Genomic DNA, 16,895 nt, shown 5'->3' with positions numbered 1-16,895 from the left:
CTTCATTCTGTCTCCTGCATCCTTGTGACGTAACACCCATCACTTTTTTTGAGCATCTCCTTACTTTTTGGCTATGTGTTCCAGGTGCATCTTGTATCTCCCCTGCCCCAGCCCTGGAATTAGCCACTTCTCTGAGGAGCCCTGGTCCTTTTAGAGGGGAATGACATTAGAGACCAAGATCTAGTCATTTTTCATTGCTACTAGCATGTCTTTATCTTGGTCCTTTGGCCCACAGAGCTCTGAAATATATGTATATATGCTGTGTACATATATACCAACATACATTATATCTGCTCATACATACACTTTTAAGAAATCATGCGTTCACACTGATACATCCCGTTCATCTTCATAGGCTTTTTTCTTGTTTTCTCCCATTCTTTATTTGTATGTCCTTTCCTCAGTGAGAACCTTGACTCCCAACATCAGCACATTTACTCATTTGCTCAGTTTTTTAATACATCCAAAATTATTTCAGAATTGCTTTTTACATACCGCTACATGTAACAGACTTACTTCAACAAGTTCAGGATTTGTTTGCAATTCTCCCCTGCATCACCCAAGAATACCCCCTATTCTTATGATTAAATGTTCATAAGTTACTTGGATTTTTTTTCCTTTTCAGTGTGGTTATAGTATTCTTTTGAAGTACTTTCGGGTTCATTTGTTGATTCTGCTTTTTGTTTTCCCTTTTTATATTTATTAATTTGTTTTTTGTAAATTTGTATAACATACACTTCCAAAAATCGAAACTATACAAAAATATATATTTAGAGAATTGTTACTCCTTTCTGTGTCTCTTCCACTCCATTCCATCACCTCCCCACCCCTTTGTAGGTGTCTAACTTCATTGTTTTCTAGTTTATCTGTCCTTTATTTCTTTTTGCAAAGAAAAGCAGATATACATGTGTTTGGGTTTTTCCCCCCTCTCATTTCTTACAGGAAAGGTAGCATCCTATGTAAGTTTTTTTGCAGTTTGGTTTTTTTCACTTAATAGTATCTTCTTGGAAATACTATATTAGATTGTAAAGGTCATTGTTGGATATCTAGGTAGTATTTTGTAATTACAAATAATGTTCTAATGCATTCCTATTAGCAGTATATGAGAATACCTATTTCTCTACATTCTTAGTAAGAGAGTATTACCAAGCTTTTGAATTTTTGCCAATCTGATGGGTGAGAAATTATATCTCTATAGCTTTCTCTTATGAGTGCAGTTGCATGTCATTTCATATGTTTGAGGGCCATTTTTAAATTTTCTCCCTTTTTTCTAGTTATTCATTTCTTTTGCAATAGGATTTTTGTTTTTTTCCCCCTCAGTTTTTATTTTATTTTTTTTAATGTTTATTTACTTTTGAGAGAGAGAGAGAGAGAGACCACGAGTTGAGGAGGGGGTAGAGAGAGAGAGGGAGACGCAAAAGCCGAAACAACCTCCAGGTCTGAGCTGTCAGCACAGAGCTGGATATGGGGCTCGAACTCGAACCGTGAGATCATGACCTGAGCCGAAGTCGGATGCTTAACCAGCTGAGTCACCCAGGCGCCCCTCCCCCTCAGTTTTTAAAAGTTTTTTGTATATCGGGGACTTTAGCCCTTTATCTGTAATACGTTTGCAAATAATTTCTTCTAGGCTACTTGCCTTTTTTATCTTGCTTATGGTATTTTTTGCCATGGAAGTTTTTTGTTCCTGTTATTTATGTAGTCAAACTTACTAACCTTTTATTGTCTTTGGATTTTGAATGATGGCAAAAAAGTCTTTCCATACTCCTAGGTTATAGAAAAGTTGTAGAATGTCTCTGCGAAGGAGAGTTTGGCTACGTGTATCAAAAACCCTCTGTAGGCTTGACAGTTCTAGAAAAATATATTTTCTGAGGAATACAGCAGCATTCTTCATAATAGTGAAAAGTTGGAAACAACATAAATGCTCATCAGTAGGGAACTGGTTAGATTTGTTGTTTTCAGCCTTATAAGACCCCATGTTTTCTTTTTAGAATATTTTTAGAGCCCCTTCACTCTTTGGAGAGGAAATACACAGATAACATAGCACATCTACACCCATGATTTTAAAGAAACAGAAATAATAATGCCCTACAAAAGATAAATAAAAGAGAATAATGAACTAATGTAATTTATAATAAAATAATATGTATCTCAATATGCTTAGACACGATTTCAGTAGAAGACATAATAATGACAAGTAGTCAGATGCTTAACACCCATATTTTGAATCATTGTGCATCTTACAACTACAAAAGCACAGTGATTCATGTGTGTTGTATTGGTGACTCAGAAACCCCACAAGCTTGAATAACTCTTGGTAAAGTTCTGAACAAAACAAGATATAATCTCCTGTAGAAGTACGTGCAGTTGCCTTCTTAGAAAATTAAATGTATTTTAAAACTATCAAAAACATTTTGTTTTATATGTAATATGGAATTAAGTTCTAGGTCATGTAATTATGAACAGGTTTTTCACCACCTTGAAAGTCTGTTGGGACATTTGAAAGTTATGTAGGACACAGGCCACTTTTTTGTTGTGTAGGTATGTCTTGAGTCTTGTAGGATATCTAGCATCCGTGGTCCCAAACCTGCTAAATGCCAGTAGTGCTCTCTAGTCATTGTGGCCAACGAAAAAACATTTCCTCAGATTTCCAAAATGCCTTCTTACGGGGCAGTGGAAAACCATTAGGTTAGATGGTTGTTACAATGGAATATTATTCATCCATTAAAAAGAATGATGTATGTGTACTATCACGAAAGATGTTTGACAGTATATTGTCAAGTGAAAATATGTTTGACAGTATATTGTCAAGTGTTTGACAGTATATTGTCAAGTGAAAAAGGCTACAAAACATCATGTATGGTATCTCACTTTTGTTTTGTACACGCATACATAAAAGACTAGAAATCAAAATATTAATAGAGGATGACTTTATGCCTTTGTTGTCTAAAATTTTTAAACTATAAATTGGATTTTTACTAAATAATCCCTTCTTGGGGCACCTAGGTGGTGGCTCAGTAGGTTAAGCATCTGACTCTTGATTTCGTCTCAGGTCATAGTCTCCCAGTTGTGAGATCGAACCCCATGTCGAGCTCTCCACTAAGTGTGGAACCAGTTTAAGATTCTCTCTCTTCCTCTGTACCTCTCTCCTGCTCACAAGTGGTCTCTCTCTATAAAAAAATAAAAAATTTGGGGCGCCTGGGTGGCGCGGTTGGTTAAGCGTCCGACTTCAGCCAGGTCACGATCTCGCGGTCCGTGAGTTCAAGCCCCGCGTCGGGCTCTGGGCTGATGGCTCGGAGCCTGGAGCCTGTTTCCGATTCTGTGTCTCCCTCTCTCTCTGCCCCTCCCCCGTTCATGCTCTGTCTCTCTCTGTCCCAAAAATAAATAAAAAACGTTGAAAAAAAAAAAATAAAAAAAATAAAAAATAAAAATAAAAAATTACTTCTTGATGTAAAGGTTTAAAAGCTCTTTTACTTGGGTCCAGGACTGACTTTTTTTCCTGAAGAAAGAAAAACAAGCTTACATCATTAAAATAAAAGAATGTGAGGAAGAAGGTAATTTGGTAAAAATTGTCATCTGACTTAATATAAAACAATTTTTGTTGTTCCATGTCAAAATTTAAAATGGGAGAAGTAGGGTAGTTGCTGTTCCCTATATTTATTTTGAAGCTATTGCCAGAAGGATTATGTTTCTTTCCCCTGTTATTTTCCTCCAGGTCTTCATTTAGAAACAAATGAAAAGAACAATAAATAATCATCACTTGAAGGAGGGAAAGGTGCCTTGAAGAGTGTTTCTTGGACTCTAGGAAGGAAAATGCTATTACAGAATGTGAGAAATCCTGCCCTAGGCTATAAGCAAATTAAATCCTTTCATCTTCCTTCAAAGCCTGTATTTTCTTAAGACTTCTGCTGTTGATCATAGAGAACTACTTGGCTAAGTTGCCCTAACTCAAGAGGGGCAGAGTTTGGAGCAACCAGGGACATACATACCGGCCTTTAAATCACTTGAAAGAGTTTGGATTGTACTTCTTGCCTTAATATTTCAGAGATGATATGGTCATTGGAAATGGAGGAAGGTCTGCTTTGTTCTCTACTGTGAGAGAAAGGAAGGGAGCTTTCCTGGGTTTAAATTTCAACTCAGATATAAAGTTGTATATCCCAAGACATTTATTTATTTGTTTGTTACATTTATTCATTCATTTTGAGAGAGAGAGGGAGGGGCAGAGAGAGTGAGAGACAGAATCCCAAGCTCAGTATGGGGCTCAAACTCATGAACCTTGAGATCATGACCCAGGATGAAATGAAGAGCTGGACACTCAACCGACTGAGCGTCCCAGGCACCCCTCAAGACATACATTTAAAGTTTTTCCCTCCAACTTTCATTATGAAAATTTGCAAACTTAAGGAAAAGTTGAAAGAACACTACAGTGATTACTTGTTGGCTGCTACCTACATTTAACAATCATTAACATTTTGTCAGATTTGTTTTACCTAAGAATACCTATGTGTTATATAGGTATGTGACATTTTCTCCCTTGCACAAATAACGGGGGGTTGGGGGGGCGGCTTGTGTTTGTAAATTTCTCTGCAGGGGAAATTACTTATCTACTTAAATGCTATGTATAGTAGTAGGTACTACTGTAGGAAGAAACAAAGCTTCCCTGAAGAAAAAGGAACATAATTTTTGTTTTTTCTTACTTAGAATGAGCTCATCTTGTTTCCAAGACAAATGGGTCTTCCGTGTAGCTCACCACCTGTATAGTTATTTGCAAATTTTCACCTTCTTGGCACTTAAGGTAATCATGTTTTGAAACTAGTATATTTTTCTTTTTGTTCTAGATGATCCCTCTGATAAACCACCTTGCCGAGGCTGCTCCTCCTACCTCATGGAGCCTTACATCAAGTGTGCTGAATGTGGGCCACCCCCTTTTTTCCTCTGCTTACAGGTAACTCATTAAGGACATGCTTGCTTCTCCTGGCTTAATTTTATGGATATAGTAAATTCAGAGATCACTGTAGATTATTCAGAAGGACCATACTTTCTTAAATCAGTTCCTTCTACTTTGTCTTCCATTATACATTTTACCAGTGAAAAGTTGGGGAATAGAGCAGATGAATGACACAAACTGTTGAATATTCCACATTTCTGTATCAACCTAATGCTCAAAACTGTTTTTGCCAGTAGATTTAAAGTATTGAGATACAGGAAACAGAATTGGAGGATTATTCCTTTTGATGGCACCTATGACATTGTTTATTGTCTTACTGCAGAGTGGTCTTTGGACAGGTGACAAACAAGGGAATAATCATTCTGTAATTGATGATAATAATAATAGTAATTATAAGTGCTTACTCTATTGTCAGGAACTCTTTTGAGTAATTTATATGAATTAACCTTTAGTTTATCACTATAACCCTATGAAGTAGGTATGATTAGCATCCCCATTTTATAGAGGAAACTCAGGCAAAGAGAAGTTAAGTAATTTACTCAAGGTCACACAGCAAATACATATTTTATTGGACCCAGGACACTGTTAATTATATGAAGCATCCCAGTTTTAGAAATGTTAAATGGCTGATGGAAGTTGTAATATACTTATTACAAGATGAATCCTCATTTCACAGTTTTAAAATATAAAAAAAATACATGTCTCAGAATTGCCTAAATACTTTAAGTATGGAGCCAGGATTCAAATTTAGCCCATCTGATTCCAGGGCTTATGCTGTAATCAAAAGAGAAGATGTCTTAGGAAAAAGTCTGGTTTTTTCCCCCCAGATTGTGAGGGCCACTGAAGAGCTATGATCATGAACGTAGCCATCCTCTTGTGGCTGCAGACAAAATTGAATGAATTCTTAAAAACTCATCACAAGAGTAGAGTACCCCCAAACCATCTTCTACCCTGTAAGAAAGCATTTCAAAAAGTAGTTTTTTGGTAACTTAATTTTCCTTTCTTTTGCAGTGTTTCACTCGAGGATTTGAGTACAAGAAACATCAAAGTGATCATACTTATGAAATAATGGTAATGATGAAGTTGCAGGGAATTTCCATTCATTTGTCAAGTATTGTACTGAGAATGTCTTTTTTTCTTCATCTTCAAGTATCTCCTTGCCTTTTCTTTCCTCTTCTTCCGAATTAGGTAATCATTTCCCAGTGAGTGTTTTTTTTTTTTTTTTTAAGTTATTTTGAAAGAGAGAGTGTGTGTGTGTGTGTGTGTGCATGTGGGAGGGAGGGGCAGAGAGAGAGAATCCCAAGCAGTCTCCACACTGTTAGCACAGAGCTTGACGTGGGGCTCCATCCAGCGAACCACAAGATCATGATCTGAGCCAGAATGAAAAGTCGAAGGCTTAACTGACTGAACCACCCAGGCACCCTCCCTGCCAGTGAGTGTTTTAGGGTCTTATGGATCTACTAAGGCATTTAAGTCAAAAAATCATTTTATATACTCAGATTTTTGTTTCAAATTTAAAAAGAATTTAAGAGTACTTATTGAGGGACACCTGGCTGGCTCAGTTAGTAGAGCATGACTCTTGATCTTGGTGTTGTGAGTTCGAGCCTCATGTTGAAGGTAGAGTTTATGTTAAATAGTTTTAAAGATTATAAAAAAAAAAAAAAGTAGGGGCATCTGGGTGGTTCAGTCAGTTAAACGTCTGACTCTTGGTTTTAGCTCAGGTCATGATCTCACAGTTCATGGGTTTGAACCCTGAGTCAGGGTCTGCACTGACAGCACAGGGCCTGCTTGGGATTCCCTCTCTCCTCTTTCTCTGCCCTTTTCCGTGTTTGAACTCTATCTCAAAATAAATAAACAAACAAACTTTACCCCAAAATAAATAAATAAAATTTAAAAATGAAAAAAAAAAAATACCTACTGAGTTTTACTGATGTAAGTTTAAGAGGTATAGGGCATTTTAGGTTTATTGATGAACATATAGTGAATGTATTGTTGCTGTGTTTTGGTTAATGATACCATGTGGTTCCTGTGGGCAGTAGTGAAGTTTATGTCTGGCACTCCCTCCTCTTGCATTGGAGAAATTAGTTACCCTCTGAGAGTTAAGTTATAAAATGAACATAAAGTGAATGGTTTAAAACACAAAATTACTTTGAAGAGACAGACTGGCTTATAGGCCAGAATAAGACTTGGCAGTGACTTGATTGGTTGTATTGCCACCTCTAAAGAAAGAATGAGAGGCAGATGCTGGTAGTGTCCTTCCAAGTTCTAGTCAGAGGAGTGGGCCCTTTAATAAGCAAAAATGAATATATGGTCTACCTTGCAGGTATATGTATCTTTGTCAAGATAGTTTTGTCAGTTATTAGAACATTACTCTTAGTTCACCAAGTAGTTTTCTTACATTTGCCCTCCCATTGACTTTTTCTTACAAGAAAGAAGACTGGCTAGGCATCTTAACAGTAATAATTTCACATTGTGGATTAATCCATTGATATTTGTGTTAGTTTTCTATTGCTGCCATAGCATATTATCAGAAATTAAGTGGCCTAAGACAACACAAATTTATCATCTTGCAATTCTGTAGGTCAGTAGGCCATTAAGCTCGCCCAGCTTGCTATAGGTCCCATAATGTCAAAATGAGGGTATTGCCAGCCTGGGCTTTTATCTAGATGCATTGGGAGAAAGTCTGCTTCCAGTCAGCTTCCAATCTGCTTCCATTCTCACTCAGGTTATTGACAGTATTCACTGCCTTGAGGTTTTAGGACTGATGCTACTCTCTTCCCTTAATTGGCTATTGGCCCGGGCTTGCTCTAGGCCTCTAGAGGCCTCACTTCCTCCATATTTGAAGCTAGCAATGGCCAGGAGTTCTTGAGGGTTATTGATGAAATGCCTAGAGCCTCTCTGACCTCTCCTGCCTATCTTTGCTGAATCTCTCCAACTCTCCTGCCTCCCTTCTTCTTCTTTTTTTTTTTTAAAGGAAATTTTATTTATTTATTATAAGTAATCTCTACACACAAGGGGCTTGAATTTACAACCTCAAGATTAAGAGTCTCATCTTCTTCCAACTAAGCCAGCCAGGTGCCCTTCTCTTGTCTCCCTCTTCTTTTTTTTTTTTTTTTTTTTTTTTTTTAGTATGTTTATTTAGAGAGAGAGATCAGAGTGTGAGTAGGGGAGGAGCAGAGAGGGGAGAGAGAGAGAGAGAGAGAGAGAGAGAATGAGAATCCCAAGCAGGCTCCGTGCTGTTAGCACAGAGCACCACGCAGGGCTTGATTCAGAGCTCACAGTTCATGAGACCATGACATGAGCCAAAACCAAGAGTCCCCGCTTATTCGACTGAGCCACCCAGGCGCCCCTCCATCTTTTACTTTTAAAGGCTCCTGTGATTACATTGGGCCCACCTGAATTATCCAGGCTGCTCTCCCTATTTTAAGGTCAACTGATTAGTGCCTTAATCCCATCAGCATAATCCCATCAGCAGTATCTAGTTAGTATTTGATTGAATAATGAGGGATCAGGAATCTTGGGAGGAAAGGGGCACATCTTTGGAATTCTGCCTACCAAAGTGCCATAATGTATCTACTTCAGTCTCTTAAAAGTTTAGAAAGGGTGGATTTTAGCATCTCTGAGTCTGATTATTTGTGGGGTCCTGTTTAAGATGAGTTTCTGGGCCTACAATGGTGAGACTCAGAGCCTGGTCCATAATTAATTAAAGAAATGCTCCTTAGTAAGAGTTCTTGGCAACCAACTGGCTAGACTTCGGCTATCTCTCTCTTAACACTTTCAGTCTTCTAAATAGTTTCTCCACTCATTGTAAGATTTGGAATAAAATTTTTTTTTTTAATTTTTTTTTTTTTTTTTTAACATTTATTTATTTTTGAGACAGAGAGAGACAGAGCATGAACAGGGGAGGGTCAGCGAGAGGGAGATACAGAATCTGAAACAGGCTCCGGGCTCTGAGCTGTCAGCACAGAGTCCGACGCGGGGCTCGAACTCACAGACCGTGAGATCATGACCTGAGCCGAAGTCGGCCGCCCAACCCACTGAGCCACCCAGGCGCCCCTGGAATAATTTTTTTTTATATTAGACTTTGTTTCATGGAGCATTTATAGGTTTGCAGCAAAATTGAGTAGAAAGTATAGGGATTTCCCGTATACTTCTGCCCCCACCCATCCATGCACAGCCTCTCCCATTAACAACATCCCCCATCAGAGTAGTACATTTATTATAACTGATGAACCTACATTGACACTGCATTATTATCCAGAGTGCATATTTACATCAGAGTTCACTCTTGGTGTTGTACATTCTGTGACGTATATATTACAACTTGGTGTTGTACATTCTGTAATGTAATATATAATGTCACATATCCACCGTTATAATGTCTTACAGAGTAGTTTCATGGCCTTAAAAATCCTCTGTGTCCTGCCTGTTCATCCATTACCCCGACCCCCCACCTCTGGCAACCACTGATCTTTTTACAGTTTCTATGGTTTTTGAGTTGCTTTTCCCAGAATGTCTTAAAATCGGAATCCTATGGTATATGGTCTTTCAAATTGACTTCTTTCACTTGATAATACTTGTTTGAGTTTCCTCCATGTCTTTTCAGGCTTGATTGCTTATTTGTTTTTGTTTTTAGCACTAAATAATACTGCATTGTCAGGGACTCCTGGGTGGCTCAGTCAGTTGAGCATCTGACTTTGGCTCAGGTCATGATCTCACAGCTCGTGAGTTCTCGAGCCCTGCATCGGGCTCTGTGCCGACAGCTCAGAGCCTGGAGCCTGCTTCCGATTCTGTGTCTCCCTCTCTGCCCTAACCCATTCGCATTCTGTCTCTCTCAAAAATAAATAAATGTTAAAAAAAATTAAAAAATACCGCATTGTCTGGACATACCACAGGTTATCCATCCACCTACTGAAGGACATCTTGGTTGCTTCCAAGTTTTGGCAGTTGTGAATAAAGCTGTTATGAACATTCATGTACAAGTTTTTGTGTGTACAAAGTTTTCAACTCCTTTGAGTAAATACAAAGGAGTGCAATTGCTGGATCACATGTATGAGTATGTTTAGTTTTGTAAGAAAACCGCCAAACTTGTCTTCCGAAGTGTCCGTATCATTTTGCATCCCCACCAGCAACAATGAGAGTTCCTGTTGCTCCACATCTTTGCCTGCATTTCATACCAGTCATTGTTATGCATTTTGGCCATTCTGATAGGCATATAGTGGCATCTCTTTTAGTTGGCATTTCTCTGATAAGATATGATGTGAAACATCTTCTCATATGAAATTTTTTTTCCTCTTTTGTCATTGCAAAATAAATGAAGCGTTGGGAAAATATGGTCAAGCTATCTATGACTTTGAGTTCATTTCACTAACATATCAGATCTTTAGAAAGGTGGTTTATTTTTCTCATATTCACACCAAAATGCCTGGAACCGAAACAGGTTTATTCATTTGAATTGTGAAAACAATTCCTTAAAAGATAATTTAGTGTAGGCAGGGTAGATTGATGGTTATCCACTGTATGAAAAGTGACCATGAGCTCTCTCTAGCTGTTCTGGGCACCTTGCCCATAATGCTGAAAGCACTAAATTTCACTCTAAGTCCAATTAATTCTTCTGATTACATCATCCTTTTCTCACATATTCAACACCCATACAAACACATTTCAGAATTCTGCCCTTTGGGGAGTTTTTAGAGGTTCCTAATACCCCCTTTTTTCCTGCAGTCTTATCTATTCCCAGATAAGGAAAAGAAGAATCTTTCCTTCTGTAAGATTGATGACCAAATTTTGGCTTTCTACACATGAAGCCACTAAAAACCTGATTTTTTCCTTTTTTTTTTTTTTCATTTGAAACCACAGAAAACTTTAAATGGTTTTTTAGTACTTTTGTCATCTCACAGTGCTGTATTTTTGGAAGTTACTCATGCTGTGGTAGGTGGTGCATTAATCAAGATTTCTGAGTTCTATGCCTATTTTTGTCTTATAATTCTTAGAACCTTGAATAAGTCAAGGCAGCTCCTTCTGCCACACCCTTTATACCAGTGATCTTAAACTTTGGTGCCTAAGAATCACCTGGGAGCTTCTTCAAATTATAGATTCCTAGACCCTGCTCTTAGAGATTCTGGTTAGTAAGGCTGAGATTGGGTTCGGGATTTGAATAACACTGATTCAACTTTAAGAAAACTATCTTATGCCTATTTATTTATTTATTTGGTATAGAAAGTCTTTTCTCACAGTAAAGCTCGTGAGGGCTAATTAATATTCTAAATACTGTTTTAGAAATAACAGGCTCTTCAACCATGAATTGTCATATGTATTTATTATGATACTTGCCAGATTGATTATTATGAATATAGACATAGACTCTGAATGTATGATTTAGGCTTCTCTTTTGGATCTTCTGGTACCTCATGTGCTGGGCATATTCATAGTATGCGCTCAGATAAAAACGTATTGCTTATAGCAGTGTAATTTCACAAATCACAGAAATTTTTTTTTGGTCATCAGCAAAAGGTATAACAATTTCTGAATGCCTGTGAAATCTGAAGATCTCTTGTGTCACCTTTTTAAAAAAACTTATAGAACATTTTATGTGTATACTAAAATAGAATATGTTTCAGTTATCTGTTGCTACCGAATAGTTACTTCAAAACTTTGTGGTGTAAAATAACTAAGAGTCAGGAATTCAGATTGGACACAGTGAGGGTGGCTTTCAGTTCCACATGATGTGTTTGAGGCTGGAAGTCCATGGGGCTTTTTTCACACCACTGCTGGCACCTCAGAATGGCTTGGTTAGGAGTCATCTGGGACATCTTAACTGTTACTTCATCAGGTAGCCTTAGGGCTTCTTCCTCCCCATGTGGCCTATACACCTGGTCTTTCCAGCAAAGAAGCTAGGTTTCTTACATGGTGGTGCAGGGCTCCCAAGACCACAAAAATGGAAGTGGCCAGGCCTTGAGCAAGTCACAGGTCCAGCCCATATTAAGTGAGAAGGGACTGCACCAGGATGTGATTGTTAACTACCTCTTAAACTGTCAACTCATAGCCTATGTTGTTTCATCTAAACTCCCACTTTTCCAGATTATTTTGAAGCAGATCCCTCAGATTTCATACCAGTTCATCTATAAATGTTTTACTAGATCTCTCTAAAATTTAAAAGTAATTCAGTCACTTTTCATGTTTCCCAGTCATGTCATAAAAGCTTTTTAAAAATATCTCTGTTCCCTTCTCTGCCCCTGAAATAATTACTGTTCTGGTTTTTATCACCATAGATCAGTTATGCATATTCTAGAACTGCATATAAGTGGATTCATATTGTATGTACTCTTGTTTCTGGTTTCCTTCAGCATATTTTTGAGATTTGTTCATATTGTGTATAGTAGTTCATTCCTTTTTATTACTGAATAATATTCCATGAATATGACACTGTTATGAATATGACACTGTTGATGGTTACCTGGGCTTTGCCTAGTTTGGGGCTTTTATGAATAAAGCTGTTATTGACATTCTTTTTTTTTTTTTTTTTAATTTTATTCTTTTAAATTTACATCCAAATTAGTTAGCATATAGTGTAACAATGATTTCAGGAGTAGATTCTTTAATGTCCCTTACCCATGTAGCCCATCCCCCCTCCCACACCCCCTCCAGTAACCCTCTGTTTATTCTCCATATTTAACAGTCTCTTATGTGTTGTCCCCTCCCTATTTTTATATTATTTTTGTTTCCCTTCCCTTATGTTCATCTGTTTTGTCTCTTAAAGTCCTCATATGAGTGAAGTCATATGATTTTTGTCTTTCTCTGACTAATTTCACTTAGCATAATACCCTCCAGTTCCATCCATGTAGTTGCAGATGATGAACATTCTTGTATAAGGCTTTCTGTGGACATATATTTTTGTCTTTCTTGGATAAATGCTTAAGACTGGAATTTCTGGGTCATAGAATAAGTGATTGTACATTTTTAACTTTTTAAGAAACTGTCAGAAAGTTTCTTGAGTAGTTGTAGTGTTTTATACCTCTGCTAGCAGTGAATGAGAATTCTGATTGTTCGACCGACATGCTTGCCAACTTTTAGCTTTTTTAGTGGGTTTCGTGAGTGTGTAGTGGCATCATACATGTTTTTAACCTCTGCAGTGTGTTTTCATTGGATTACAAATGAGGTCCATACATTCCAATTGGTTGTTTCTTACATGTTCTTTTTCTTTTTTAATGTTTATTCACTTTTGAGAGAAAGAGAGAGAGCACAAGTGGGGGAGAGGCAGAGAGGGAGACACAGAATCCGAAGCAGGCTCCAGGCTCTGAGCTGTCACCACAGAACCCAATGCAAGGCTCAAACTCACGAACTGAGAGAACATGACCTGAACTGAAGTCAGCCACTTATCCCACTGAGCCACCCAGGCACCCCTCTTACCTGTTTTCTATTCTGTGGGTGCTCCCTCTCCCTCTCCCGTACCCTCACTCTTTCTCTTGTTTCTTTTGGTTTATATGATTTTTTTTAAAAATATGAGTTCTTTGTCTTACAGATATTAGTACAGTTTGGATTTTGCTGATTAACATATTTTTCTGTGTTCTGTGTTTCCTATAAATTGGTAGTTACATATAGCGGCTACATCAGGTTTATTTATGATCATTGTGTAGATCTGTTCATTAGGGATTGCAAAATAGTTATCTTTTTAATCCTAGCACTCTTAATTTATGAGATAAAACAATTCTGTAAAAAGAAACACCTCATCATTATGTGGTTACCCTGAGGTAAAGTTTGTACAAGAAAGGCAGGATAAATAACATTATTTCCCTTTGTGTTCTAGGTTTGAAAGTATGAGTTGATTCCCTGGCATCTTCTAGATATTTAGAAGAGTTGTCATTCCTTTGCAGTTATTATCCTTATTAATGCTCAAAATGGTTAATGGGAGCATCTACAAGTTGGCTTGCAAATCTTTTTGACATGACTCTTGTAGTCTTTGAGTGTCTTTGCTGTTCATTATGACAAAATATTCTGGTCTCATCTGGTACATTTTCTAACTTAGAATCAGGTCTTTAAAGAATCCTGTTTCCTTTCGTGGGGAATAGTATTTAGTGGCTGCATACTGCGCATTAGAGGTGTTTGTTGCTACTGGGTTGGTCATTGTTTCTGGATTTTTTCATTGAACAGTGTTAGGAAGTTATTCTTTTGAGACAAAATATATCGTAAGTTGATACTAAAACTTTCAATTCAAATATAAGATTATAAGGTTTTTACATAATCTCATAGATCTTATATCCTTTTAACCCACAGCACAATTACTTACTTGCTTTGCTTTATCCCATAACACATCCGCGTAAAATAATCTCAGAAAAACTAGACCAATGCTATTGCAAACAGTTTTTTTTTTTTTGAGAGAGAGAGAGAAAGTGTGTGGGAGTGCACATGTGAGTGGGGGAGGGGCAGAGAGAGAGAGAGAGAGAGAGAGAATATGAACCTTAAGCCATTTCCCTCTCAGCACCTAGCCCAACACAGGGCTGAATCTTATACCGTGAGATCATGACCTGAGCCGAAATAAAGAGTCAGCCAACTAAGCCACCCAGGTGCCGCAAGATTTTTTTTTGGCAGTTCTTTTTACTTTTAAGGTGTATTCTACTAGAGATGTATAATGAAATCACTGTGTTTTAAAGTTTTTTGGGATAGTTTCTTTCTTTGATTATGCCTTTAAATTAATTCATATGTTTCTTTGTTACATTTTGCTTTTGATTCTTAGGATTTTATTTTATTTATTTTTAATGTTTATTTATTTTTGAGAGAGAGACAGAGTGTGAGTGGGGGAGGAGCAGAGAGAGAGGGAGACACAGAATCTGATTCAGGCTCCAGGCTCCGAGCTGTCAGCGCAGATCCCAACGTGGGGCTTGAACTCACAAACTGCGAGATCGTGACCTGAGCTGAGTCGGATGCTTACCGACTGAGCCACCCAGGTGCCACTGATTCTTAGGATTTTAAATTTAGTAATTAGCATCCAATGTATATATTTCAGTCAGATCTCAAAACAAGGAATATTCAGAGAGGTTTAGCTTCTATCCTTGTCCTTTTCACCTTGTTTTCTCCCTCCCTTTGCCATAGGTAACCTTTTTTTTAATGTAAGGTTTATTCTTCCATTATAAGAAAAATATAAATACGTACATATTTGTGTTGCCCTCTTTTGTAGCTGAGTGGGAGTATAGTATAATATTTATCTTTACCTTTGTGCTAAGTTTAAAAAATATATATCTCTACATGAGTTACATGGCATTTATGAGTGATAATATTTCTTGGAAACTCTTTAGCAAATGGTGGAAATAGAGGTGAGGGAGATGGACAACTCATAAGATTGTACTTCAGGGGACACCTGGGTAGCTTAGTAGGTTAAGCAGCTAACTCTTGATTTCCACTCAGGTCATGATCTCACAACTTGTGAGTTCGAGCCCCAATTCATGAGTTCAAGCCCTGCGTCAGGCTCTGCACTGACAGCTCTTAGGGCCTGCTTGGGATTCTCTCTCTCCTCTCTATCCCTTCCCTGCTCGTGGTCTCTCTCTCTCTCTCAAAATAAATAAACATATAAAAAAAAGAAGAAGAATGTACTTTAGGAACCTCTCAAAACCATGAGAATGACAGTCATTTAAGTATGAATTAGCATTACATTTCAGTTTGCTGGGTTCCCTTTCTATATCTGTTCTTAGGCAAAACTTTTTCCTCCTTAGACCTCAGATTTTCCTGTTCTTGACCCCAGCTGGACTGCTCAAGAAGAAATGGCCCTTTTAGAAGCTGTGATGGACTGTGGCTTTGGAAATTGGTAAGAGCTTGGTATTAAGGATTGTCCTGCCCAGTGGGCTCCAAGAAGAAGGTGCTGTTGAAGGGTAAAGGGAGGAGTCTTAGAAAGAGGAGTTTGGGAGCCGTATGTTACTTTCCTATTGATTCATGACTTAGAGATAAGTTCTCTTCTACTCTGAAATGCCTCACAGGGACATGGTGTGTTTAGTTGTCCATAACTAGGCAGTTCTAAAAGGCCACTTTGGTTTATATCAACAGGGGAAAGGTTGGTTATTTCTCTCTGAATAGTACGGAAGTTGAGACATATTAGTTCTCCTTTCTAATTGTATGAATTTTTCTTGACTCTAGATATCCTTATCATTTAAGTGAGTCAGACTTTAGGTAGATGGCCATAGTTTACTTGAGACTTGAGTTTGGGAGACTTCTTATTCACATTCCCTGTTTTTAGCTTGCAAATACCTATGTCAGTCCAAGCCTAGCAGAACTGAATAGCCCTAATTGGTGTTGCCCTAGCAGGCAGTGCCACCTAATAATATTACCACTTGCATTTTTACCTTTTGGGAATATTTTCACACTGATGATTTCATTTTGTGAAGTAGATAACACTGACTGACTCAAAGCCTGATGATATCTATTTGGAAAACACTTTGGATGTTAGCATTTTGTTCTCAAATCCATTAGATCATTTGTTCCTCATAGGAACCCAATGAGATAGCAGAGCAAGTGCTTTTGTTTTATACATGAAAAAACTGAGATTCAGAAAGGTTAAATTTGTGCCTCATGGGACTAGCAGATAGAACTGGGACCCAACTCCAACTAACTTCCAAACAAAACTTCATTTTGTTCACAAATAATCTGAAGCTTAGGGAGTTAAAATAATTTCTCGTGAATAATTTCTATTGTTTCTCTATCAACTGTGGGTAAGACACGAAGCCTGGTGGTGAAGGTGGTAGAGCTAAAAATTATGACATGTATCCTGTCCTCAAGAAGCTTATAGTCCAGGAGGAAAATCAAAATATACATACAGATGATTGGAGTACACAAAGCAGAGCATAGGAAAAGGACAAGTTAAGTGCTGGAGAAGAAAGGGGTTGAGAGGGAACTGGAGAGCTTTTACCTCTACCTCTCCATCATCTGAGCGTAGGAGTCAGCATTCTGAAGTATAGATTCTGGT

General features: G+C 37.8%; 1 protein-coding gene across 6 annotated transcripts in view; it reads left to right on the top strand.

The window, feature by feature from the left end:
- Positions 1-16,895, top strand: part of TADA2A (transcriptional adaptor 2A) — a 52,424-nt gene that overhangs the window by 7,124 nt on the left and 28,405 nt on the right. For 5 of the 6 annotated variants that reach the window (XM_078437432.1, XM_078437433.1, XM_078437431.1 and 2 more), the window contains exons 3-5: positions 4,836-4,942; positions 5,957-6,016; positions 15,652-15,743. In XM_078437432.1, the coding sequence (XP_078293558.1) occupies positions 4,836-4,942; positions 5,957-6,016; positions 15,652-15,743 (259 nt within the window). Of the gene's footprint in view, positions 1-3,712; positions 3,826-4,835; positions 4,943-5,956; positions 6,017-15,651; positions 15,744-16,895 lie in introns of all 6 variants that reach the window. The other variant, XM_078437430.2, reaches the window with a different exon arrangement.

This window comes from Panthera onca, chromosome E1 (assembly GCF_046562875.1).
Source record: "Panthera onca isolate mPanOnc1 chromosome E1, mPanOnc1 haplotype 2, whole genome shotgun sequence".
NCBI classification, from domain to species: domain Eukaryota; kingdom Metazoa; phylum Chordata; class Mammalia; order Carnivora; family Felidae; genus Panthera; species Panthera onca.
This window is presented reverse-complemented; position numbering and strand designations above follow the sequence as displayed.